Source organism: Fukomys damarensis, unplaced genomic scaffold (genome assembly GCF_012274545.1).
Source record: "Fukomys damarensis isolate Sample0158 unplaced genomic scaffold, DMR_v1.0_HiC HiC_scaffold_11, whole genome shotgun sequence".
Taxonomy (NCBI): domain Eukaryota; kingdom Metazoa; phylum Chordata; class Mammalia; order Rodentia; family Bathyergidae; genus Fukomys; species Fukomys damarensis.
This window is the reverse complement of record NW_022900923.1, coordinates 21,657,966-21,684,520: the sequence shown is the minus strand read 5'-3', so window position 1 is coordinate 21,684,520 and position 26,555 is coordinate 21,657,966. Positions and strand designations below refer to the sequence as shown.

The window sequence follows — 26,555 nt, the reverse complement described above, 5'->3', positions numbered from 1 at the left end:
TCAAGAAGAATAAATTTGTAGAGAAATGACAAGACAAAAGAAATTGGTTTTAGGTTTCTTCAAGTGGAGAAACGGCGTGAATTTATGAAATGAAACTAATTAGAAAAAATTTTTTTTCTGATTCTTTGGTGTCATCTCTAGAATGATGAGAGTAGATAGATATATCTAGATATATCTCCAGTAAAGGAAAGTTTCCTCCCTCCCTTCCTTCTTTCCTTCCTTCCTGAGACAGGGTCTCCCTATGCAGTTCAGGCTGGCCTTGAACTTGCTACGTAGCCCTTGGCTGGCCACGAACTTGCAGTGATCCTCCTGCCTCAGCCTCCCAAGTGCTGAGATTACAGGTGTGTGCCACCATGCCCGGCTAATAAAGCTTTTGAAGATTTCTAAGAATACAGAAAATTTCTAGTTTTAAAAAGAAATGAATACTCTTCTGTATTCATTTATTAATCACAGTAGTTGACTCTGTTGATCATTCCTACCTTCTTGATATCACCCATTTCAATTTCTCAAAGCTTTCGTGTCCTTCCTTGATGATTGTTCATAGTCTTCAAGTGCTCCTTTCTTACTGTTTGTGCTCTGTAAATGTGGAAGTTCTTCTAGTGCTTACTTCTGGATCCTGCACCCCCAAAATTTTTGTTTATTTATTTTTAAAGAATAGGGCTGGACTTTGGAAAAAGTTATCCCAATTTACTGTGTTGAGTTGGCATTGTACAGAAATGGACAGCCATATTGGTCTAGAAATGTTAATTATTTTTATTTTTATTTTTCTTCCATGTGTACAGGGGTAACACATTATACTAAATATGTAAGGTCATATCTACCTGGGTTTGATTACAGAAACTAATAAAGTATTTTCTAAATAATGAAAAAAAGAATAAGATAAGACTACAAGAGCAAGAAGCAATTTAAATATGTTCAGGGACCATCTTCATCTCCAGAATTAAGGATTATTTTAATGTTACATCATTGCCTTTTCTCTTTTACTTTCCTTTTTAGTTTTATTTTAGGATTCCGTATTTTTAATGTTCATACAGAGATGTCTTTAACTGAAATACCGAATAGTTTCTCTGGTGTGAAAAACTATAATAGTACACAGGATCCTAATGAGATAATTAATAATGTGAAATAGGAAGTAAAGGGCTAAAGGTGTAGGGAGAGTGGGAAGGGTGGGGGAAAGGTAATAAGGGAGAGGAAAAAAATATGAGAAACTGAAAAAATGGAAATAAAGTGTGTGTAAATGGGGAAGGGAGGAGGGGGTGAAGGGAGGGCAGGGACAGGGGAAAAAATGAGAATCAAGACCTATTATGTAAAGGTACAGGATTCCAGTGATGAATGTAACTGTATTGTATATCTAGATTGTACCAATAAACTCAATAAAAAGAAAAAAAAAAAGAATAGGGCTGGAGATTTAGCTCAGTAGTGCCATGCCTCCCTGGCAAGGGCAGGGTCCTGAGTTTAGTCCCCAGTACCAAAAAAAAAAACAAAAACAAAAACTAAAATAGACCATTTCTAGTTGTACAGTTCTATTAGTTTTAAACCATAATATATCTGTGTAATTACTACCACAGTCAGGATATTGAATAGTTCATCACCCCCACACACACACACAAAAAAAATTCCCTAAAATTCAATTGTTAATCGTGCTCTCCCCAGTACCTGGCCACCACAATGGTTTTGTCTTTTGAAAAATGTGTTCTTTTGCTATTGGCTTCTTTGAGTAACTCAGCATAATGCTTTTGGGGGGGGGATACTGGGGATCAAACTCAGGACCTTGGGCTTGTGAGTCAGGCATGGTGTCCCTGAGCTAAATCCCCAGCCCTGCATAATGCTTTTGAGATTCGTCTAAGTTGTATATAATAGCCTGAGATATCAATAGTATGTTCTTTTCATTATTATTTACATTAATGGGTTTATTGTTATTTTAGAGTTAATAAATACTCAACATTTCTCAGTTGCAAATATGGTAAATAATGACAAATACAACTCATATATAGAAAAGATCCTTGGAGACCCCAGTAATTTCAATTATCAATTTGACAAGATATCTATTACATAAAGGTTACCACTTTAATTATTTTTAGTTGTACTCTTGACTAGCTATAAATATATTGACAGTGTTGTACAATCGTTCATTTGTAGAATTGGATTTGGGGAAATTAAAAATTACAGCTATTTATCAAATAAAATCACTCAATATTTGCCTTTTATGTATATGTCTCATTTCACTGTGTGTATGTGTGTGTGTATTTTTTGGGTTGTTTTTTTTTTTTTTTGTGAGACAGGGTCTCGCTATGTAGTTGAGACTGACCTGGAACTCACTGTGTAGCCCAGGCTGGTCTCAAACTCAAAGCAATCCTCCTGTCTCAGCCTCCTGAGTGCTGGGATTTCACTTAGTATATTGTTTCAAGTTCATTTGTATTATAGCATATATTGAAAATTTGTTGCTTTTTATGTTGAATAATATTCTATTTTATGTACTTAACACATTTTATCTCTTTACTCTTAGCTATAATAGCAATTAAAATATACTGATAATCTAAATAGCAGATTTTAATGATTAAATAATAAATTATATGATACAGAATCTACATATGGGTAGAACATGCATTATCGAGATCCTTTTCCATAATTTTTCTTTTACTAACCCAGAGAAAAAGAAATTCAGTCTGGTATTTGAAATTCTGAGTCATTATTTGAGGTAAGCTTTAGTCATTTAATTCTTATTTTCTCCATGACACTGACAGTTAAAGGTTAATTTCATTAAACGTAGCTTTTTAAAAAATTGTTAATAAACATCAGGTCATTCTTCCTCTAATAACATTAAATTATAATTTATATTTTAACCATAAATTTTTAGCTGTTTCAGTCCTGCCATCATGTGATTTTATCCTGTTACTTGTACGGACCAAGAACAGTACCTGATGTGTAGCAGGCACTCAGTACATATTTATTTATTTGGTGAAGCAATGAGTGCTGTCAGCAACACAGTTACAAATACTTTCTTGTATTATTTTTGTAAGACACACCACCAAAGTCATCCATTAGATTTTACTAGTTTAATTCTTACAAGGATACCTTATTTTCAAGTTCTTAAGATTTATTTTTGATCCTCTGTATTAACAAAGACTAGGCTTTGAAAATTTTCAGTACCACTTTGCAGTCTTTTAAAATGTATCAAGCAACAAAACCAAAGTGAAGGCAGTTACTTCCTGGCTTTTGGCCGTGCAGCTGAATCAGATAACTATTTCTTTGACTTTGGAATTGTGGTTTCTTGAACTAACTCTAGTGATGTAAAAGATGAGTCTTACTAGGCGTTTCCTCTTTTATTTTAGAAGTGTACTTGGTGTTTTCTTGTAACTAGGTTTTTCCCAGGAAACATTTCTCTGAGGTCTCACCTCATCATCTCCTTAAAATGAAAACCTTTCCGGATATACAGATCCTTAGTGTATTTTATTATTGAGCTGTTACTCATATGTATTTGACATAGCCTTATGTCGTAATTTTACTTACATGTTATTAAAATATTCCAGAGCTTCTAAAGTAACTTCAGTCCCGTTCTGTCTCACTGATTACCAGATATCAGGTTACTCTCCTCCCACTTAGGGAGTTGTGAATGCTGATCCTTTTATTGGTTCCCTCTGGCCACTGCGCACATGAATAAATGTCACATGCATGTGGTATTACTTGTCTGAGTGGAATTCTAAGACTTCCTCTTATAGAAAAGTTTAACTTTGGTGCTTCTGACCAAAGGATGGTCCTGGGTTCAGTTCTCCTTCCAGCTAATAATTATGGCAGAGATCAGGACACGTTGCTTTGCTGCCTGTGCAGTGAGGCCTCAGGGTCTGCTCTCCCGGACTGGACAGGTATGGTTCAGAGATGATAGTTGGGGGAAGGTAAATAAGCACAAAACTCAGGTGTGAAGCGATACTTAAAAATTAGTATTACTATTTATCATCTTCATTCTTGGTCAGTGACGCTTAATGTGCCTTTCTAAAAATTTCATAGTAGAATCTTAATACTTGTTGAGTGGGAAGAATGTTAAATAATATGTAGTAATTTATTTTAAGATGTATGTGAAGAATGTAAACTGTATCAAAAACTACTGAAGAATTTATCCAACTAGCTAATAGATTTAAAGAGTGATATTAAAAATTATTAGCACCTTAGAGATTATATAATCAGATGAAGCATTTCTGGCAAGATAAATAAGTTTATAAAATACTTGAAAATGCCTAAACTGAAATTTTGTATTTTTAGTTTCTCCATGTACTATGCAACAGATTTCTAATTTTGCTGATAAAAATTATTGCATGACCAATTGGAGAAAAGTAAGTTTCAGAATTACCTCAGAATTTAAGTATAGTTTTAGTCTAGATTTTAATTTGTTTAATCATGATACTTTGTAGAAGTTGTTACTTCAATTTTCTTTTTGTTGTGTCCTAGAAGTGTATCAATAGAAAAATAACCAAATTACTAATTGTCATAAAGTATTTCTGCTACAAATATAAGTAGAATTCAGAGTCTTCTACTGTCTCACCTTATGTCCATGATCTACCTTTATATGAGTGATTAATTGGAAGATTAGTTAACTTGCTATCTAAGTTATCTTAACACTCAGTAGTCTCTTCACATTATTCTAAAATAAAACATTCTCAGCCTACACACTTTGGGCGGGCACAGCACATCTGAATCATCCATACGTGCCTATTGTAACTGATGAGAAAAATGGCAAAGACTAGACCCACTGGGCAACACTGTGACATTTAGATGCTTTCTTCCCACAGCCTTTTATTTTATCTTCTGTCTTTATTTCTTAGCTTGTTCCCCTCTATTTAGTTAATTTTTTGTGATTCAGTAGGTGTATATATTTTTGGCCTCAGAAAAATTTTGGGTCTTTTTCCTTTGGAAAAGTTTTTCTTTTGTTTTGTGCTAGTGGGTAGGATGGTGTTTCAGTGGATATCCTGTGCAGACGGATTATACAGGAAATTAACCCTCAGTTCTATGAGAACAAAACAGTGAGTGGGAAGAAAGAAGCAAGAAAGGAAGGAAGATCTTGTGACTCAACCAAACAGACGAGGGTGGAGGGGAGCAGGGAATGAAAACGACTGCTTTCCAAGCTGTGGTTCTTTAGTACTTTTACTTCAAAGATGGTTTTTATCCTATATTTATTACTTTGCATATTTGAGAAATATACCGTATGTTTGGCTTGTGTACTTTTAAACTTTACACAGAATTGTCCTTTGGGATCTCATTCTGCTTTCGCCTTTTGTCCAATGACATGGTCTGAAAGAGACGGACTTGCCTATAATAGCTGTCCTTTGGGATTGGAATTCTTCCCCAGAAGAGATAAACGACACGTTTACAGATATGTCCCCATATCCTGACAGTCGTCAATAGAATTCTTCAATTGATCTTAGTCAGAAGGCCGAGAAGCGATTAATAATAGAATTGGTGATCATCCTGGCTCAGTTTTGTTTCATATTCTGTCTTCTCATAGCATCCTCTATGAGTATGGCAGTTTGCATAATTTATTCATTTGACTTTTTATTTTGTTTGGTGGTACTGGAGATTGAACCCCAGGGCTTTGTGCATGCTAAGTGCTTTACCACTGAGCTACATCTGCAGTCCTTTTTTATTTGTTTTTATTTTCTTATTTTGAGGCAGAGTCTTGCTGAATTTGCTTAAAATAGCCTGAAACTTGTGATCCTTCTTTAGCCCCCTGAGTAGCTGGGTTAGAGGCGTATAGCTCTATACCTGACTCAACAAATCTTTTTTAAAAGCTTCATATATAGATAGATATTGTTTACTATTCAGTGAACAAAACAGAACGGTTCCTGTCCTTCCAAAATTTACATTCTATTGTGGGGAGTTAGACCATATGCATGAATATAATAATAAGTAAATTGTGCAGTATGGTTGCTGATCATAGGAGCTGTGGAGAAAAATCAGGAAAAGAGACACAGGAATGTGGGAATTTTCTTAGATGTACTTTAAGGAAGGATAGTCGGAAAATGCCATACTCAGAGTATTGAGTGAAGTGCCATGGGGACAAGTGTTTCAGGCAGAAGTAGAAGCCGGTGCAAAGATCCTGAAGCAGGAATGTCCCTGTCATGTTCAAGCAATAGCAATGAGGCCAGTGATCAGCATGGCGTAAGCTAGGGGAAGAAGATAAGAGAGAAACTGAGCAAGGCAAATTGTGAGGGGTTTTGCAGGCCCTATAACGATTTTGGCTTTTACTCTAAAATGGGGAGTCACTGAAGAGTTTTAAGCAGAGAAGTAACACAGTCTGACTTAGGCTTTTAAATAAAAGTATCTGCTGTGTTGATAATAAACAACAGGCAGCAAGTCTAGAGATAGAAACTAATAGAAATTCGTAGCTAATTAAATAACAGATATGAGATGATGGGGGTGACAAGGTGGTGGCAGTGGAGATGAGAGAAAGGGATAGATTCTACACATCCTTTTGAAGGCAGTTCTAATAGTTCTCAGTGGATTGGGTGGTTTGTGAGAGCAAGAAAGGAGTGGTTATAAAATTTTTGGTCTCGGCACCTACAGTGAAATTAACTAAATGGAGAATTCTGTAGCAGAAGGGGATTTGGGGTAGAGATGGGGGAATGGAAACTAGTTCTTCATATTAAGTTCAAATAGTGTTATTAGTGATTTCTAGTGTTTAAGTTTGAAGCCCAGCATAATTCCCAATATACATTAGATTTCCCCCTCAAATTCAAATCTTAAATTTAAATATATTGGGTTCACCAAGTAAGGTATATGCTATTTGTTGTCCTGAAGGGTTTAAGTTAGCTTCAGTGTCTGTTTTGTACTATAATATCTCTACGTGATCATAGATAGTTCAGAAGTTTTCCTCAGAGTTGATGTTTTCTTTTTCTTATATTTTCAAATGGGAGGTTTTTTTCCTTTTCTAAAAAGAATGAAATGTACTTGAAGCTGTTGATAATGACAGACAGAGCAATATTTAGAAAACACTGTAATTTATTACCACTGTCATGGGGAAAAACCATTTATCAGTATGGATCGTGTGGTGTTCATTGTGAATGATAATAAATGTAAATTTTCCCCTATATTTCCTTTTGGCAAGTCTTTTGATTTTAGTGAAAGACTGTCATTTTGTAATCTTTCATTTTTCATTAGAATAAAGTAAAATATAGAACATGCAAACCATTTAAAGAATGTTTCTTATAATATGGGACTTTGTGTATTTGGTAATCCTAAATTGGTTTTCTGGGCATATAATTCAACTGTTCCATTCACTGCAACTCTGTGTTTCAAGAAGGAGCAACAAGGGCTGGGGATTTAGCTCAGCTGTTTGTTGGCCTGCCTTGCAAGCCAAGGACCCGAGTTCAATCCCTGGTACCAAAAAAACAAAAAAACAAAACAAAGAAGGAACAACGTATCTGTTTTATTTATTTATTTATTTTTGAGACAGGGTCTCACTATGTAGTTGAGACTGACCCGAAACTCACTGTGTAGCCCAGGCTGGTCTCGAACTCACAACAATCCTCCTGCCTCAGCCTCCCGAGTGCTGGGATTACAGGTGTGTGCCACCATGCCCGGCTTTACTTTTTTTTTTTTTTTCTGTTTTAATTTTTTAAAAAAATAGTAAAACAACACTTTTAATTTATTAACATTTTTGAAATGGTCAAATTTTTAAAGTTTCAGTGTTAATATTTAATTTGAAAGTCTGTGCTCAGAGGAAACCATTTTATTCAGTATGGGAGAAGTTGAACAGCTTATCTAAGAAACCACTTGCTCTTCAATTAGCTTTCATCTTACTCTATGTTTTTAATTTGTCTGCATTGCAGTTTTTCGCTGTGGAGACCATCATCTCCTACAGCATGATGCAGCTGCCTCTGTTTAACTTTTCAGGACATCTTTAAGTTTAATAGTCTAATAAATGTAAAACAAATTTTGATTAACTCTAGAATTTTTAACATATACAGTATTTCCTTTCAGAATAGGGAGGCATGTGGTGAAGTGAAATAAACTCTTAAAATCATTGGGAAATTTGCAGATTTCAGCCTACAATAGAAAATTCTATCATGTAGTTGTGAAACCCCCTCCCCTGTACTTTATGGGTTGAACCCAAGGTCTTCACACAAAGCTACATCCCCAGCCCTATTTTAATTTAATTTAAGTAAATCTATTTATTTATTTTGAGACAAGGTCTCCCCATGAAGCTCACATTATCCTTGAACTCATGATCCTTCTCTCTTAGCCTCCCAAGAGTGGTAATTACAGATACGTGCCACTATATCTGGCTTCGAAGCCAATTTTTAAACACTGGCTAATGTGGGTGGTTTTGTTTGTTTGTTTGTTTGTTTTTTGTTTTTTTTTTTGGCTTTTTGAGACAGGGTCTCACTATGTAGTTGAGACTGACCTGGAACTCACTATGTAGCCTGGGCTGGTCTCGAACTCACAGCGATCCTCCTGTCTTAGCCTTCCAAGTGCTGGGATTACAGGCGTGCACCACCAGGCCCTGCCATAATGTGGTTTTTAAGGTTATGATGTATCATATTGTTTCCTGTCACATATTTTTGGGGTAAGTTAGTTCATTCAGCTAATATAGTACTTATTGAACACATTTAATCTTTGGTTCCCTTTCCAAAAAGATTCAGTTCTTAGCCTACAGAGTATATTGTGAAGTTTAGGAAACAAACATAGGGATTTGAAATAAAACCACATATTTAAAGGTTTTTCCTCTTCAAATATGATAAAACCAATTTTAAATTTAAATCGAGTAGAAGGCGACAGGCATAATAGAGAAAATTATACAACACAGACAGTTGGATAATTGGTCTTGGCAGATTGAGAGAGGGTGGTGAAGTTTGGAAAACCATAGAGAAGGTGCCAGGCTTTTGAGAGGACAGAGTTGAGGGGGTGTGAGCTTTCCCAGGGTGAGATTATTGATTCCTAGGGGAGCAGAGAGTTGTGAAATGAAGGAGGCTGACAGAACCCATTGCAGGTGTACCAGGCTGCACGAACAGAGGCCAGAGGTGGGAGGCAGCATCGTGCATGCTGAAGAGCTGTGGAGGAGTGAGAGCGGAAGCTGGAGCAGTAGGTCTTCACTTACTGGTCATGAGAAGTCTTGAAGGCCATGAAAAGGAGGCTTACAGCTTGGTGATGAACTGTTGAAATTTAAGAAAAGTGATGTGGTCAAATTTTTGTCTTAAATAGATCACTTTGCCAGCTGTGTGGAGGATGGATTTGAGGGGGACAAGACTGGAGGCAGTAGTCCAGGTGAGAGATGTTGGGGATCTGAACTAAGGTATGAAAGTAGAGCTAGAGAAGGGAATCGGCATAAAGTAGAATAAAGCACAGATTCGGGGGGTTTTCCCCTCAAATATGATAAAACCAATTTTAAATAAAATTTGAATGGAGAGAAGCATAATAGAAAACTATGATATGACAGACAGTTGGATAGTTTGCTTTGGCAGCAGCCACTAAAAAGTCTCAAAGATCAAGAAAATCCAAACTGGAAGAACAGTGGATTTCTTGTATAACTGACCTGGGCTATGGAAAACAGGTGATCTTTAAGATGATACAGAGATTACCTGTGTAGGATAAATAAATACAGAAGCTGTAAATTTTGAGGAAGAAATAGGTCTTACAGAACTTCAACAACTGCACAAGAGAAACTAAACTCAATGAATGCCCACTGACTGTGATGTTTTCTAGGACTGATTAAATTATCATCATTTTACAAAAATTACCCTGGAAAAGAAGTTACAGTTTAAAAAAATAAGTTATTAAAACTGAACAATTGTAAGCCATTATAACATAAAAAGATATTTTGTAGGGACAAGAATATTCTTCATTAAACCAAAGCATGCTCTTTCACTTATCAGATAATTTTAGGATTGTTTTGCCAGGAGCACTATTTCTATAATTTTTGATATAGAGTCTGGATTTATAATATACTTATAAAACATAACCATTTCTTATTCTACAATAGAATACTCTACATATTTTATAAAGCCAGCAGTCTTTAAATTTTTTGTTTTGAGAAACCTGTACCTTTGCTCTGAATTTATATCTGATTTTAGTAAATGCATTTAAATCAGAACTAAACTCTTGTTTTGTGGACTTTTCTCTATTTTGTTATATTTTCAACAAATAAATGGCAGCCTCATGCTTTGGAGATGCACTACCTACTTGCTCTGTCTTCATGACTCCACAAACTGTACAGTTCTGTCCCACTTTGGAGTTGTTAGTGTAGACCAGCCCCTAAAAATACTGTGTGTACCAATTTCTTTCCCTTGTGTCTTTCAGAAGCTTCGCACCGCCCCTATGGTTGTGATGTTGAATCCCAGGCACTAAATGAAGCCATCAGGTGGAGCTCCAAGGAGAACTTACTTGGAGCCACTGAGAGTGACCCTAATCTCTTTGTTGCACTTTATGATTTTGTAGCAAGTGGTGATAACACACTCAGCATCACTAAAGGTAAGGATTCTTCTGTGTAGCATCCTCTAACTTTCTAGCTTTCATAGTGGTTAAGAAATAAAAAGAGGCCTGTTTTGGTTTCTGCCACTAAAATTAATTGGGTGATTTGGGCCCAGAAGCTTATGTTTGTTTCATTCTTTTTTACCTTGTGTAAGATACTGCCTTATAACTCTACTTTATAAAACAAGTTAAAGCACCTTAGGAAAAAAAATCCCTATTCTCAGAACTGTGTGCTATATGTAATATGCTAGCATTCATCTACCACAAGGTAAGACTATACATCTGTTCTAGTTGAACTGTGTCTAAGATGAGTCAAAGTGCCAGGCCCCAGTGCTACTCAGAAACGCTATGTGTGGACTGACTGCCCATACGAGAACTGTTCATTACCAGCTCCACAGTAAGATTAAGAATTTGTACCCCAACTACATCATTAGGGACACACTGTTTTGTTCAGCAAACATTTTCAGTTTTGGAATAAGACTTTCTATACAAATATAATAGCCCAATGTTTACGTTGTGGACACAAGGCTCTTACCTCATCGTGGACCAGCTTTGAGTGGCACTGGTCTAGACAATCTAAATGTCTACCATTTGTTTTTCTAAGGGTTAATGAAGGAAATAGTAGGAAAGAAATAGTAGAAAGTAAATCTGTTGCAATAGAGAGTAGTAGTTTATTTCAGTAGCAAATTCTTACAAAAAGGGAATATTAAGAACACGACCAAGTAAAATCGCTAATTATTTTTTGAACAAGGATGAGAAAAGTGGAACTTTTTTGAGATTTAGGAAAATGGAGTCTTTCTCATTGTCCACATGAATTGGATGATTTGTAAGGGTCAGAACAAGGTTTCAGATGGTAATGGTTATCTTAAATCAATAAGACAAGCTTCTCCCCACTTAAGGAACATATTACCCTTTATATAAAATTTTTATATACATCAACTTATAAAATCAGTCAGATACATCAAAAGCAAAACTCCTTAAAACTGGGTTTCTCAAATTGATGTGTAGGTGTGTCCTGAGTGAGTGTGATTGCCATGTGTGCATGTGCCAGGAGTTTCAGAGACTTGGCAAAAGTAAAAGTACATTATCTTCTGGTATCATTAAAGATTTTGGGTAGTTTTAGGGCAGGGTGGTGATGATATGTGTATATATACAGGGATTATGTTTATGCAGTCAGGAAGATTTTACATAAAGTTTGAGGCTAGAATGAAGGACTTCACAAGTACTCTGCTATGTGGTAGTCTCTTTGGACAACAGTGTTTTACCCTCACTGAGACTTCAGTGAAGAAATTTGCAAAGCAGTGACTCAGAACATTCTTTCCTACGTATAATTTTCTTTTCAGTATTTTCCAAGATAGCTCTGTCACCAAGGAAACATTAATAAAGAAAGTCTGTTATTTCTCAGTTACCAGTTATAGCAACTAATAGTGCGCTTGCTGCCTAACGGACTGGGATTCCCTTTATTTCATGGCCAGCAGTAGCTTCTTTTAAAATCCATGAAATACCAGATTTTTATGTTTGATCTTACTAATATAAAATGATGTCATGCTAAAGCTACTTTATACTTTTAAAAGACAAAATATATTATAAAATTAAACAATTTGAAGATGATACTTTGCTTGAAGGAAAAAGAAAAATTGTGCTGGACCCACTGGTGCCTTGAGTGGCTGACGCAGGAAGATCACTTAAGCTCAGGAGTTGAGGCCAGCCTAGGCGACTTGATGAGATCTTGTCTTAGAAAAGAAAGGAAAGGGGCTGGGGATTTAGCTCAGTGGTTCTGCTGCCTGCCTCACAAGCGCAGGGACCTGAGTTCGATCCCTGGTACCAAAAACAAAAAGGAAAGTTCCTTTTAAGATTCCTCTGTCAAAAGCCCCAACATCTGCCTCTTTACTAGCTCTTGCCCTATTTATTTCCATGGTAGTAAAAAATAAAAACTCCTGGGCTGGGAATGTGGCTCAGTGGCACTGTGCCTGCCTGACAAGAGCAAGGTCCTGAGTTCAGTTCCCAGTATGAGGAAAAACAAAACTCCTATAGTAGAAAATTCTCCTATTAACAAGAAATGACTATATCCTTATTACAGTAGTCTGTAATTATCAATTCTATTTGAAGACATAGCAATGTAAAAAAATACACTCACAAACTTGGTCTTTACTTCTTATCCTTATAGGCCAATACAGAAAAGCTATAAAACAACATGTTTATTTTTCTTCTAGCAAGGTTCCTTTTTCCCTTTTTATTTTCTATAAGTATAGTTGTCAAGTATATACACAGGCGCACACACACACCACTGTGCCACGTACTGCTGTCTGTATATAGTGTATGTGTGTACATACACATTTTTGTGTTTTTTCTCATATCCAGATGTCTCAGATGAGATAATAGAGGATGATAGAAAGTTATCTTATGGTAAACATTGCTATAGGCCATTAGTCAAAGATAGATGGCTACCAAAATAATTATTTTGAAGTTTTCCTCAGTAGCCTTTGCTGGTAACTTCTGGGCCATATGGTTCTGATGAATTTGACTTTCTTTTTCCTTCTAACACTGAAAAAATAGGTGTGAACTCTGTAGGAAGACTTGCATCTCTTCAGAGATAAGAGCCTGGGGCACTACAATGATCCTTAGATTAACATTTCTGTATTGCTAGTGATATCTCTTTTACCATTGTTGTTTTTCCAAGAAGCTTCTAATCTCCACGAATATAAGGGGAAAATGTATATTGTTACCTACGTTTGATGTTCACAACTTGAATAGAAAAATCAAGGACAGTGAAGTTGACAGCAGAGATGCACTAAGTGACTTTGGATTTGGACTCCAACTTAGGGTCAGCTTCCCTTCCCACACACTAATTTTAGAGGAATGGGTAGGAGTGAGTCATTCTTTATGGAGAATGGGAAGGGAAACAACTATATTGGGAAACTATTTTAAAACCGAGTCCTGGAAATGATTGTGTTTTAGGAGTCCTCACTGCCTACCCCTTGTTCCACTAAACACTTTTCTTGCCGAGAAAAACATTTCTGAAAACTCTGATCTGTGGTTTTGTATGTTTGTTTACACTGATAGCTTGGAGTGGGGAGTTGTTGAGACAAAGTCTCACTATGTAGTTGAGACTGACCTGGAACTCACTATGTAGCCTAGGCTGGTCTCGAACTCAAAGCGATCCTCCTGCCTCAGCCTCCCAAGTACTGGAATTACAGGCATGTGCCACCACTCCTGGCCTACACTGATAGTTTTATTGCCTGTTTCAAGAGAAGTTTAGAAGTAACTTTGTATTTCATATGTCTTTTCCCTAATCCTGGTTTATTGTTAACACTGAACCATATAAACTATTTTGACGGAGAGTTTATTTTTCTTGCACTATCATATCTAGTCATTTCAGTGATCTTTGTATGCCATACAGTTTCATGAGGACATTTTTTAGATGATATATATAAGTCTTTAAAAATCATTAAGTACCAGAAAGCCGTTTCTGACTGTGTTCGTGAAGTTTAAAGCTACTAACTAAAGAGATGTCAGGATGTGGTGAGCAGCCAGCTGTTTTTTCATCATTTAAAAAAATTGGCACATAAAAGTCTTTGATCCAGTGAGTTTATAGTTTGACATTACTCTACATCCATTTGAAATAAAATCTTAACTTCTTTCCTTTCATTCTATGATGACTCCATGACTAGGTGAAAAGCTGCGAGTCCTTGGTTACAACCAGAATGGTGAGTGGAGTGAAGTTCGCTCTAAGAATGGACAGGGTTGGGTGCCAAGCAACTACATCACTCCAGTAAATAGCCTGGAAAAGCATTCCTGGTACCATGGGCCAGTGTCACGCAGTGCAGCAGAGTACCTACTCAGCAGCCTGATTAATGGCAGTTTCCTGGTGCGAGAAAGTGAGAGCAGCCCCGGGCAGCTGTCCATCTCGCTCAGGTACGAGGGCCGTGTGTATCACTACAGGATCAATACCACCACAGATGGCAAGGTAAGTCTTGCCAGTAACCACCTCTAGGTGTGGGCTGGCTGCTCTGTAGAAACAATAAGTTGATAATGTGGACTGTAGTTTTTAATGTCCAATATGAAATTAAATTTTTTGTGTGTGAGTTCAGGTTATTTGGCATGTTAGAGAGAATTTGCTGTTTTCAAAAACAGTACAGTAATTTAAATTCAGAAGAAATATATTAATAAAGATAAGCTAGATTTGAAGGTAATGAAAGAAACTATGTAAGTTAGCTGTTCTAATCAAGTCGCAGATACACGTTAAATACATTGGTGTAAAATTTCTAAATTAACCTTGTGTAGTTGAAAATTAGAATGAGCTTTAATGCAAGTTCACAGAATAATACTTTAGATTTCTTTTCTTTTCTTTTTTCTTTTCTTTTTTTTTTTTTTTGTACTGGGGATTGAACTTGGGCCCTTGCACTTGGAAGGCAGGTGCTAAAATCGAAATCCCCGGCCCAGTAATTTAGATTTCTTGAGACTGGTGTTGATCATTAATTTATGTTAATGTAAGTAGATCATTCAGTCATTTAGTAGTTTGTATGTTGGGAAGACCAGCCATCTGAGAATAAATGTGTTATAATGAAACTCTTGTATTTTATAACATTTCTCTTCTATTGAACAGTAATTTAGGTTGAGTCCTTTTTTTTTCCATTCTTCCCCTCTGTGTGGTATGCATCATAGGAGAAAAGCATGGACTTTGGAGCAAGCATCATTTTTTGACTTTGTGACCTTACATAAGCCTCACTTTCCCTATTATGAAATCCTACTTGTCATAAAATTGTGTAAAGATTAAATAACATTATTTCTGTAAAACATAACTGTTGGTACAAAGTAGATTGTTAGTTCTCTGTTTTTGCACCATCATACATACATGCATAGTATGTTGCCCTGTGGCTCAGATAGAATCAGTAAGTCATAATGTAAGAGAGACTCAGCAGTTCCAACAGAAATGAGCACACATGTGTGCCAGAAGATACATACAGGAATCTTTACAACAATAGGTAGCCCAAACTGGAAACACCCAAATATCTAAGGATAGTAGACTGGATTAATAAATTGTGGTGTGCTGATAAAATGGAATCTCTGATAACAACAGAAATGAAGATAGAGTTCTACACAAAGCATCACAGGAAAAACTATGGCCTGCCAGCTGCCTACTTTTATAAATAAAATTTTGCTGTAATACAGTCACATCTATTTATGTACTAAATTATAGCTACTTTCTATTACTAGGCAGAGCTGAGTATTGCAACAGAGACCTTATAGCCATAAACCAGCAATACCTGTCTTTCCTCCCTTTATAAAAGTTTACAGGCCCTGTTATAGATGAACCTCATGCATGTAAGACTGGTTGGAAGGGACTGGTGATTGCCACAGGTTTGGGAGGGGATAAATATGATTTTCCTTCCAAGGTAATGGAAACATTTCGGAATTTAGATAGTGATGGTTGGACAACTTTGTAAATATACTAGAAAATTACTGAATTGTACAAATGGTGAATTTTATGGTATGTGAATTATACTGCAATAAAAATTGAGTGAAAGAAAATCTCAGATAATATATATTGTATGATTTCATGTGCATATGGTTCAAGTAAAGCTAATCTAAGATGTTAAAAATGAGTATAGAGGTTACTTTTGCAGGAAAATTCTTGGTGTGGGTAATATTTGCATACAGAGTTTATTTTTAAACATCATCAGTTCTCCATTTGTGAATTGTATTCTTGTGTGTGTACAATAAAACAAGTTTCTTTTTTAAAAGCAACAAACTCCCTTGGAAGGTGAAGATAAAGCTGAAGACTATTATCTTACTTGATCCTTCTTATTGCTTAATGCTCTGAAGTCCAGTTATAGTTCTTTTTAAAAAATGGCCTCAATATTTAAAAGCACATTGTAATTAAAATTATTAAGATAAAATTATAATACCCTCCTCCTCATGCTCTGTGCAAAATTCTTATGTAGCATTTCTTTAACTTAGTTTACCAATCCCTGCCGCCTACTTTATTCAGAACATCTCTTTTTAGCGTTCTTATATATTTGAATTCTACAGTCCTGTTGCTAAGAAATTACTTGGAGACCAGTGAATTTGATGATCCACAGAAAAACATTGAAAGTTTTCCCCAAGTCTGAGTTAATTGAGGAAGAGTAAGAAGGGTTGTTTAAATAAAATTTGAGCTTTACACTTTGGGAAGCTGAGGAAGGAGAATTCCAAGTTCCAGCCCAGCATGGGCAGCTTAGCAAAATAATGAGACTCTGTCTCTAAATGAAAAAAATAAAAAAGGGGATGTAGCTCAGAGCAGAAGACTTAGGTTCAATCCCCAGAATGGCAAAAAACAATCAAGTTTTATGTTTGCCCTTGCCACCATCATTTAACTATGTACCTCAATTAAGATAACCTCCTATCTTGTATCTTCAGGCCAGTGAAATATGCGCGTTTTTCTTTTCTTTTCTTTTTTGAAAACTCCTAATCTCTTTTCAGGTTGTTTAGTTTTAGTGTTTATTTTTTCTTTTCTTGTCAGGTGTATGTAACTGCTGAGAGCCGCTTTAGCACCTTGGCAGAGCTTGTTCACCATCATTCCACAGTGGCTGATGGGCTGGTGACAACATTACACTACCCAGCACCCAAGTGTAATAAACCAACAGTCTATGGTGTGTCCCCCATCCATGACAAATGGGAAATGGAACGAACAGATATTACCATGAAGCACAAACTTGGGGGCGGTCAGTATGGAGAGGTTTATGTTGGTGTCTGGAAAAAATATAGCCTTACAGTTGCTGTGAAAACATTGAAGGTGGGTTGCTGAGAATTACAGTTTTCAGGCATCTTTTTGTGTGTGTGCTGAATCACTTTGAAGTATCAGTATGCCCTTCTTTAACTTTGGAACTTTCCACCCACTAGTGCCAAACACATCAGCAAATTCTAATGATTAACCTTAGTGCCTTTGCTGACAATGCAGGAGTAGATTAACCTACATGTGGGACAGGTTTGTCTCTGGGGAGACTTTCCATGTATATCTTTGTGGGAATTTAGAAGCAAATTATGTTATAAAGGAAAACAGTAGTTATGCTTCCTGAGAGTGACTCCTGGTGGACACAGAGTTCTTTATGCATTGTCTAAGAATCACGGGTGCTTTCTTACTGTGTGCTTTCTCTCTTTGACTTTTGCTCTTCCCATTTCCATGCAATTAGATCACTTCTTTTTCTTCAATTCACAGAAATGTTTTTCCTGACACTACCCTGTCTCTTCTTTAAGCATCCTGGTATCAATTATAGGGTTGTTTGCCAGGCTCCATTTCTTCTATTTTGGAGGCTCACATGGCTCTGTCACAGCCTTCTGTTGCCTTGTGACCTACAGGAGTAGAAGATCCACAGGCAAATTGCTAGAAACCCTAGAAGACAGAGATATAACTGTCCAACCCCAACTAAACTTGAGTAGGTTGAAGTGGCAGACAATACCTCTTGACAAATAAAGCCTAGATCACATCACCTGGAAACAGAACCTAACTAGATATTTGTACCAGCAACAGAATTTCTTCACATATTTAACCTAACCCTCAGCACAAAAAAACAAGGCAACAAGATCCTGTAAAGGCTCTAACTCTCCCAAATCAGATCTAAGGTGTACTAATGAAAGGAAGTCAAACATCACATCTCTAAGCTATACAAAATGATCAAAGAAGACACAAACAAAATATGTGAACTCAAATTATCACCAAACAGGTAGAGGAACTAACAAATCGATCATTGTAGTTAAAGAAAAGTCACATAAAAAATCAAAACTATTTAATATATGAATGATAAATTTACCAAAGAAATAGCATCCATGAAGAGGTACTAAATGAGTATCATGGAGAAAAAAAAATGTTGACTATATCTGAATAGCAGAAATGACCTATGTGAGGAGAGTATTGGGCTTCAAGGACAGATTGGAAGCACAAAATAATATACTCAGAGATACCTAAAAAAAAGGAAGATTGGTCAAATAGCTGTGAAACGATGCTAAGACTAACCTGAGAAGTTAGAGAAAAATTGGAGGGCAGCATACATGGAATAAAAAATCCTACTTAAAGAAATCATATCAAAAGACAAAGTCTGGAGAAAGAATTTACTACATATAGGTGAAGCATATAGAGCTCCAAATAATTATGAAGAGTGAAGAAGCTCCTCATGGCATATAGTAAAAAATCCCAGAAATCCAAAAGGAAGGCAGAATCTCAGACACTTTCAGAGAAAAACGATGACTCACTTATAAAAGTAAACCTGTTAGGAATAGAGCAGGCTTTTCAGCAGAAACTTTAAAAGCTAGGAGAGTTTGGAGTGTTTCAAGACCTAGAATAAAACAACTTTAAACTCAGATTAATATATCCTGCAAAATTATGTGTCATAATTGACAGAGAAATAGAACAGCCCAGTGAAACAAAATCTTTTCCAACAGAAATTGTACGTTCACCTGGACATTAACACACTTATAATATCCAGTGGATCACACAGAGGAAATTAAGGAAGAAATGAAATAATTTCTAGAATCAGACTGTAATGCCAGTACAACATACCAGGGTCTGTGGGACACAATGAAGAGTCCTAAGAAGTTTATTGTTTTGAATGCTTACAGTAAAAAACTCCCGAGAGCAAGCTCAAATAAACGACCTAATGATACACCACCTCAAGGTCCTAGAAAAACAAGAATAGTCCAAACCTAGTACAGTGAGGGAAATCAGAAAGATCAGAGTGCAAATTAATGAAATTAAAACTAAAAATACAGTGCAAAGAATGAGTTGAAGAGCTGCTTCTTTGAAAGAATAAACAAAATAGCCTAATTTATAAAGGAAGGAAATAAAAAATCCACATCAGTACAGTTAAAAATGAATGGCTAGCACTTGGGGGGCAGAGACAGGAGGATCACCACAAGTTCATGGCCAGCCTGTACTACATAGCAGGACTCTGTCCAAAAAAGAGAGAAAATGACAAAATCACAGTGGAGAACCCTGCCCAAATCCAGAACATCATTAGTAAATACTATGAAAAATTATATTTCCAACAAAAAATCGTGAAGAAATGGACAGATTCCTAGACACATAGGAATTACCAAATCTGAACGAAAAACACATAAACACCATAGAGAGTCAAATAACAGTGAAATTAAAGCAATAATTGAAAACCTACTGACCACAAATGCCAAAGACCCAGTGAATTCACTAGTGTATTCTTTTTTTTTGATACAGGGTCTCACTATGTAGTTCACACTGCTCTGGAACTCACTGTGTAGCCCAGGCTGGTCTCGAACTCACAGGATCCTCTTGCCTCAGCCTCCAGTGCTGGGATTATAGGCATGCACCACCACACCCAGCCCACTAGTATATTCTAAAAGAATTTAAAGAAAGATAAAATGCCAATGTGCTGCAGAACTCTTTAATGAAATTGAAAGGGAAGGAGTACTTCTAAACTCATTCCTGGAAGGTACCATTGCCCTGATTTCAAAATCAGACAAAGTCCCAACTGAAAAAGAAAACCACAGACTAATCTTTCGGTACATAGATTAAAAAAAAAAAACACAAAAAACCTTTAACAGGATACTGAAAAGCAGAACGCAGCAAATCACCAAAAAGATCATACATCATGACCAAGTAGGCTTTATTCCAGGAATGGGAAAATGGTTCAAAATACACAAATCAATAAATGTAATATACCACATAGGCAAAAGTAAGGACAGAAAAAAATCACACGAGCATCTCAATAGCTGCAGGAAACAAAAAGTTAATTGCTAAATATTAAAAGATACTTCCTTCTACTTTTAAAGCTAAAATTGTAGGATTGTGAGTTAACTCAAAAGATTAAGAAGGGGTCATGTTCCTCTCGTTTTTTTCTTTCTTACTTTATTCTTTTTCTAGGAAGATACTATGGAGGTAGAGGAGTTCCTAAAAGAGGCTGCAGTGATGAAGGAAATCAAGCACCCTAATCTGGTCCAACTATTAGGTAAAGATGTTTGTCCCTTAGCCCCTTTTCTTCAAATTCTTCTTTTGAATCACAGTGGAAACTTCAAGTTTAAATCATCTTCACTGAACGATTGTCACAGGTTGAAGATGTACTCGAGTGGTAGGCCACTTGCCTAGCACAAGTAAGGCCCTGAGTTGGTTCCCTAGCACCACACAAAGGACATAAAAAAACAGTGGTAGATGGGTTGGGGATTTAGCTCAGTGGTTCTGCTGCCTGCCTCCCAAGTACAAGGACCCAAGTTCAATCCCCAGTACCCCCCCTCCCAAAAAAAACGACAACAACAAAAAAACAGTGGTAGAGTGCTTACCTAGCATGCTCAAGGCCATAATTTCAATCCGCAGTACTGAGGCCTCCCTCCCCATTTTAATCAGCTCTGAATGGCCTGTGTTGATTCTAAAGTAAACTCCATCTTAGGGCGATCAGAGCTCAGAAGCATTTAATATGGTACAAAACATTTTGACAAAATGCAAAGATTATTCTACAATAGAAAAGAAGCAGATTAAAAATTGTGACCACAGCCGGGTGTGGTGGTGCACACTTGTAATCCCAGCACTTGGGAGGCTGAGGCAGGAGAATCACTGTAAGTTCAAGACCAGCCTGGGCTACATAGTGAGTTCCAGGTCAGTCTCACTACATAGTGAGACCCTGTCTCAAAAAACAAAACAAAACAAACAAAAATTGTGACCACAGCCATCAGTTTTGCAAAGCAAGCAGGAAATGCTGTTACTGGAATAGATTAGCTTACGTGTTGAGGTCACAGAGAAACCTTTAACTAAGCCTTTTGCAAAATGGGCGAGTTTCTTTTTTCTCATTTGGCCAAACTGTCTCGAGGAAATGGTTTATTGTTGATTCTTTATAAGGAACTATGATAGAGGAATGAAATCCTCGTCTACAGAAACAGTTAAAATATTTTTATAAGCATTGCTACAGGGCTTCCATCGTCTTCAACATAGGCACCGCTGTATTACTTTCAGATACTCATTGTCAGCATGCATTTGAGGAGGGGACTCACGGGCATGTATGAACTGGAAGTTTTAGTATTCTGGTACTAAATTTTAGTAACCTTACAGAATTAATACAGGTAACTCTCCTTTTCCTCAAGCAGGCAAATACTCAAAGGCATATATGAATTTTTAGAAAACAGTAGAAGCAAAGAATCCCTTATCAAACAACTTCTTATTTTTTACCATATTGTATATTATTTCCAGAGAATATGGTGGTAAGAAGGGGATAAAATTGCTGCCAAACTGGATCTAAACATTGTCATATTCTTGGCCAGAGTGGTCTGGCTGATTTGAATATGTGCTGATAAAACAAGTTCTGTCCTTCTGCCAGGTGTGTGCACTCTGGAGCCACCGTTTTACATTGTAACGGAATACATGCCGTACGGGAATCTGCTTGATTATCTCCGAGAATGCAACCGAGAAGAGGTGACTGCAGTTGTGCTGCTTTACATGGCCACTCAGATCTCTTCTGCAATGGAGTATTTAGAGAAGAAAAATTTCATCCATAGGTGTGTAAAGTAAAACCTGACTGTTGCATTGCCTGTGACTGGGCTGCGGAGCCATCTTGCTTGACATAAAGATGAAAGGAAGAAAAAAAAGATGAAGGGAAGAAAACCTCCGAAATTTTCAGATGATTTACGAAAGTAATTCTATATTTCACAGGGCCTATTATAAAGTTATTTCCAACCCTTAGACCTCTTTTACTGATAGAAGTATTGAGCGACTTTTTTTTCTCAGTACTGAAAGCTGTTTTTGCACAGCACCGTATCCAAGACACTTACTCCATCTAGTGGCTGAATTTTTTAAATAGCATTCTGTTTTACTAAAACTAAAATGTTTAAAGCCTTGTAGAATAGAAAAGCATCTATTGTTCCTCTATCCCAATGTGCTTATACAGAGAAACTTATTTTATTCTGCCTTCACATAACTGCCTCTTGATGAGTATTCTACAAATGATATATATAAATTAGTAGCTCTCTACCATGTTAGTGATTATCATAAAATACTACATCTGTCAGCACTTACCAACTGCTTATAGCACAGAGAACCAAGGATAGAGTATTCATAACCATTTTCTTACCGTTTGAATGTAATCACATTAGGGTTTTCTTTCCCACAGAGATCTTGCAGCACGTAACTGCCTAGTGGGAGAAAATCATGTGGTAAAAGTAGCTGACTTTGGCTTAAGTAGACTGATGACTGGAGATACCTACACTGCTCATGCTGGAGCCAAGTTTCCCATTAAATGGACAGCACCAGAGAGTCTTGCCTATAATACCTTCTCAATTAAATCAGATGTCTGGGGTAAGATTGTAAGGGATTTCCTACATGTGTTACTGTTTTTTTCTTTTCTTCCCTCCTTCCTTCTTTCTGTCCTTCCTTCCTCTGCATGTGCCTCTCTCTCTTTTTCTACCTCCCTCCCTCCCTGGTACTGGTGATTGAACCCAGGGCCTTCACACTGAGCTACATTACCCTTTTGTGTTTGGTTTGGTTTGGTTTGGTTTGGTACCAGGGACCAAACTCCAGCCCTTGCACTTGTGAGGCAGGCGGCAAAACCCCTGAGCCAAGTCCCCAACCTTATTTTTTTATTTTGGGACAGGGTCTCCCTAAGTTGTGCATGCTGAGCTTGAATTTGAAGTATTTTTTTCCCTGGCCTCTCAGAGTGCCACCACAACCAGTTTATATTGTCTTTATAAATGCCCTAATTTTGTTTTTGGGTGGTGGAGGGATTGAATGAAGACACGGCCCTATAATGTAATTCAGGCTGGCCTTGAACTGGCAGGATCCTTTTGCCTCAGCCTCCTGAGTTCTGGGATTACAGGCATGTGATCTATAAAGCATCTATAAATGCCTTAATCCTTTAGAGCTTCTCTTTTGTATGATGATCAAAAAAAGTATTGCAGCTGGGCATAATAACAGTCTGTAGTCTTATGAGGCTGAAGCAAGAGGATCACTTGAGGCCACAAGTTCAAGACTAGTCTGGGCAACATAGCAAGGTCCCATGCCAATAAAAAGTCTGTGTCTTTGAAGAGGTCACAGTCTATATCTGAAATTGAATTTTAATGATTATTTCTGTAAAGCTGGCTACTTTTCACATTGTTTTATTGCTCATTTGCAAAGCTCAATGACACAGAAAATTGTGTTCCAGGGAAGCATTATGCTAGTTTGTCTTTATAACTGATCTTGTTTATACTGCTCTGAGAAGCAGAATGACTTTGTAGAGGATTAGTAAATTGGACAAGTCAGGACATTTGGGTTATGGGAAAATAGAAATAGTTATAGGAGTCTAAGTCATTTTTTACCAGAAAGCTCAAGTACAGAGTTAATGGAATTTTGACAAAATCAAGCACATTTTTTTTACTATGAATTTTACCTGAGTCAGTTTTTTTACTGTTATTAGCTGACTTTGAAATCATGAAACATGTAATTATAATCATAAACAAGCACTTGGGAGACTGAGGCAGGAAGATCTCAGTGAGTTTGAAGCCAACCTGGGATGCCTAGTGAGTTCAAGCCTGCCTGGACTATATAATAGCAAGACCCTGTTTCAAAAAAAACAAACAAGAAAAGGTCATGAAACGTGGCTGGGTGTGTTGACATACATTTATAATCCCACAGCTCAGGAGGCTAAAGCAGGAGGATCACCATGAGTTCAAGGCCAGCACAGTCTACATAGTGAGTTCAAGGCCAGCATGGACTTATAGCAGGACCCTGTCTCAAAACAAAAACAAATAAAACAACTCATGAAATAAATCAAAGACTGTTCTAAGATTAGTTGGATTATGCTGCAGGCTTTTTATATGATCATAGTATATTTTCCCTGACTGTAGTAAAATAAAATTAGGATGTGTACAGAGAATTGTCTTAAAATGCTCTATAGCATTCCTGTGAGAGATATCTTAGGAAGACAGGTCATGCTAAGAATTGGTAAAAGGATATGTTAATATTGTAACAGTGTTTGATCATGATCCAAAATTTAAAGACGAGATATCTAATGATATAAATAATAAATCAAGACAAAACATTAGGCTTTTTTCTTAATCCCTTACGCAGCTTTTGGGGTACTCTTATGGGAAATTGCTACATATGGAATGTCACCGTATCCAGGTATTGACTTGTCTCAGGTCTATGATCTGCTGGAAAAAGGATATCGAATGGAGCAGCCTGAGGGATGTCCCCCTAAGGTTTATGAGCTTATGAGAGCATGTGAGTATTTTTGCATACTTTGATTTTGAAACACCAGCCAGTGGGGGTGATTAGCAAAATTTGAAACACTTTTCCTCTTACTGTTGTTAGATTGAATTTAGCTTCGTGACATTTAAATAGTGTGTCATTGTTCAGCCAGTTGGCATAGTATATGATACACCATTGAGTCTTTTGGAATCCTAAGAATAGTTGTCTGTGGCCCAAATATCTATCTAGTTTCTTGAAAATATTTGTATATATAATAAGATGATAAGAAATTGTATTTGCATACTAAAGTAGGAGAGTGCTACTTTCAGCTAAATAAGAATATAAAAATTATGGAGAATTCATAAAAGTAACCTTCGTGACAAGTAAACAAAAGCTTTGGACCGCTGGAAGATGAGAAACTAAGAAGTTCAGTAGTAAATTGCAGTTGTGTTCAAATACACGTTTTATATTATTTTCTCATTGAGCATTGGTGTTTGTCAATGTGAATTCTAAGCATCTTTTTCTGATTCCCTATTGAATTAGATTATATACACTTGATTCTTTATTATAAAGTCAGACTTTGTAAAGTTTGAGGGCAGGTTTGTTTTTTTAACTCCATTTCTATTAAAAAAAAAAAAAAAAAAACTCGCCATTGTAAAAAATCATTTCCTTGCCTTTCCTCATCCTTATAGTAGAGGGAATGCGAACCGAGGACCAGGCTCAGGAAGTGAGTTCTTTTATTTCTGAGTTTAGAACTGAGAAGCAGTTGCATCACTACCATAGTGAAGACACTGTGACTAATAAGCGTGCGTGATTTTAGAGTGCTACGGGGTACACATAATTGTGGTGAGGAGCTTTTAATACTGTTTTACCTGTCCTACAGGTTGGAAGTGGAGCCCTGCTGACAGGCCCTCTTTTGCTGAAACCCATCAAGCTTTTGAAACCATGTTCCACGACTCTAGCATTTCTGAAGGTGAGCGTCTGGTGAATGAACTGTTGGTAGATAGTGTAGCGCGGGGGTGACAGTCATTACTTTCAAAAATGGACAGCCCCTCCAGTTTGTGTCTGTTTCAAGATACCAAGGTAATAGTTGGCCTTTATTATTCTTATGTGCCCTTTTTGAAATATGACTTACTTCTCTGTCTTGTGTATTTAATGTTGAAATTACATTTTTATTAGAAATTAATTCACTCTCACTATAAATAATATTAATGTAGTTAATGGTAGTTCTTTACATATCATTTATGATAAAAGGAATAAAAGAAGAAAATACAGAGTATAAAAATAATTCTCTTCAAGACAAAATCAAGTGGTAAAAGCAGTATCTAGAAATTTTACTTCTGGAATTTATCTAAGGATATAATTAAGAGAACAAAAGTACATCAGTGTACTTTAAAATACTGAAAAACTAAGAATAACTTAAATATCTAGTGCGTTAAATAATAAGCTTTCTTTAGAGAGTTAAAAATATATACTTCCTAGTTTCATCTGCCTAGTAGATACTGTGATAGTAGTTTTGATATTTTGTACATATTTTTCAAATATTTCCTATCCTTCGTAAGTGAAAAGAGTTGACTAAGTTCCCGTTTTAAAATATTCAAAGAGGAGATCAGGCAAGTTGATTCTTTTGTCTGCTTCTCTTAGTGATTTATCAGCTAAAGGGACATCAACTAAGTAGAAAGGGAAAAGAGAAGCATAGTATCAGAGCTTAATGAAAAATACTTTCTTGCCCTTTGGTATATTACACTTGTATAAGTTGAAGAGGTCACAGCTGGCCCTAGGGACTGAGGGTACATGCCGGTCACAGCACTCTCCTACATGCTTTATTTCCTATGGGGTCAGAGTAGTAGAATTGGTGAACATCAGCCAGAACATAGGGTCCGTTTCTTAGTAGTTTTTCATCAACTTCTAATCTCTCTTGAGTCCTCAGTTTATTATTTCT

General features: G+C 36.6%; 1 protein-coding gene across 2 annotated transcripts in view; it reads left to right on the top strand.

The window, feature by feature from the left end:
* Positions 1-3,716: 3,716 nt before the first annotated feature.
* Abl2 (ABL proto-oncogene 2, non-receptor tyrosine kinase) overlaps positions 3,717-26,555 on the top strand; it is a 30,051-nt gene continuing 7,212 nt past the window's right edge. For both annotated transcript variants that reach the window (XM_010630235.2, XM_010630234.2), the window contains exons 1-10: positions 3,717-3,863; positions 9,193-9,255; positions 10,288-10,458; positions 14,130-14,425; positions 16,961-17,233; positions 20,330-20,414; positions 21,771-21,948; positions 22,560-22,744; positions 24,494-24,646; positions 25,497-25,586. In XM_010630235.2, coding sequence (XP_010628537.1) covers positions 3,752-3,863; positions 9,193-9,255; positions 10,288-10,458; positions 14,130-14,425; positions 16,961-17,233; positions 20,330-20,414; positions 21,771-21,948; positions 22,560-22,744; positions 24,494-24,646; positions 25,497-25,586 — 1,606 coding nt within the window. In that variant the 5' untranslated portion in view covers positions 3,717-3,751. The remainder of the gene's footprint in view (positions 3,864-9,192; positions 9,256-10,287; positions 10,459-14,129; positions 14,426-16,960; positions 17,234-20,329; positions 20,415-21,770; positions 21,949-22,559; positions 22,745-24,493; positions 24,647-25,496; positions 25,587-26,555) is intronic.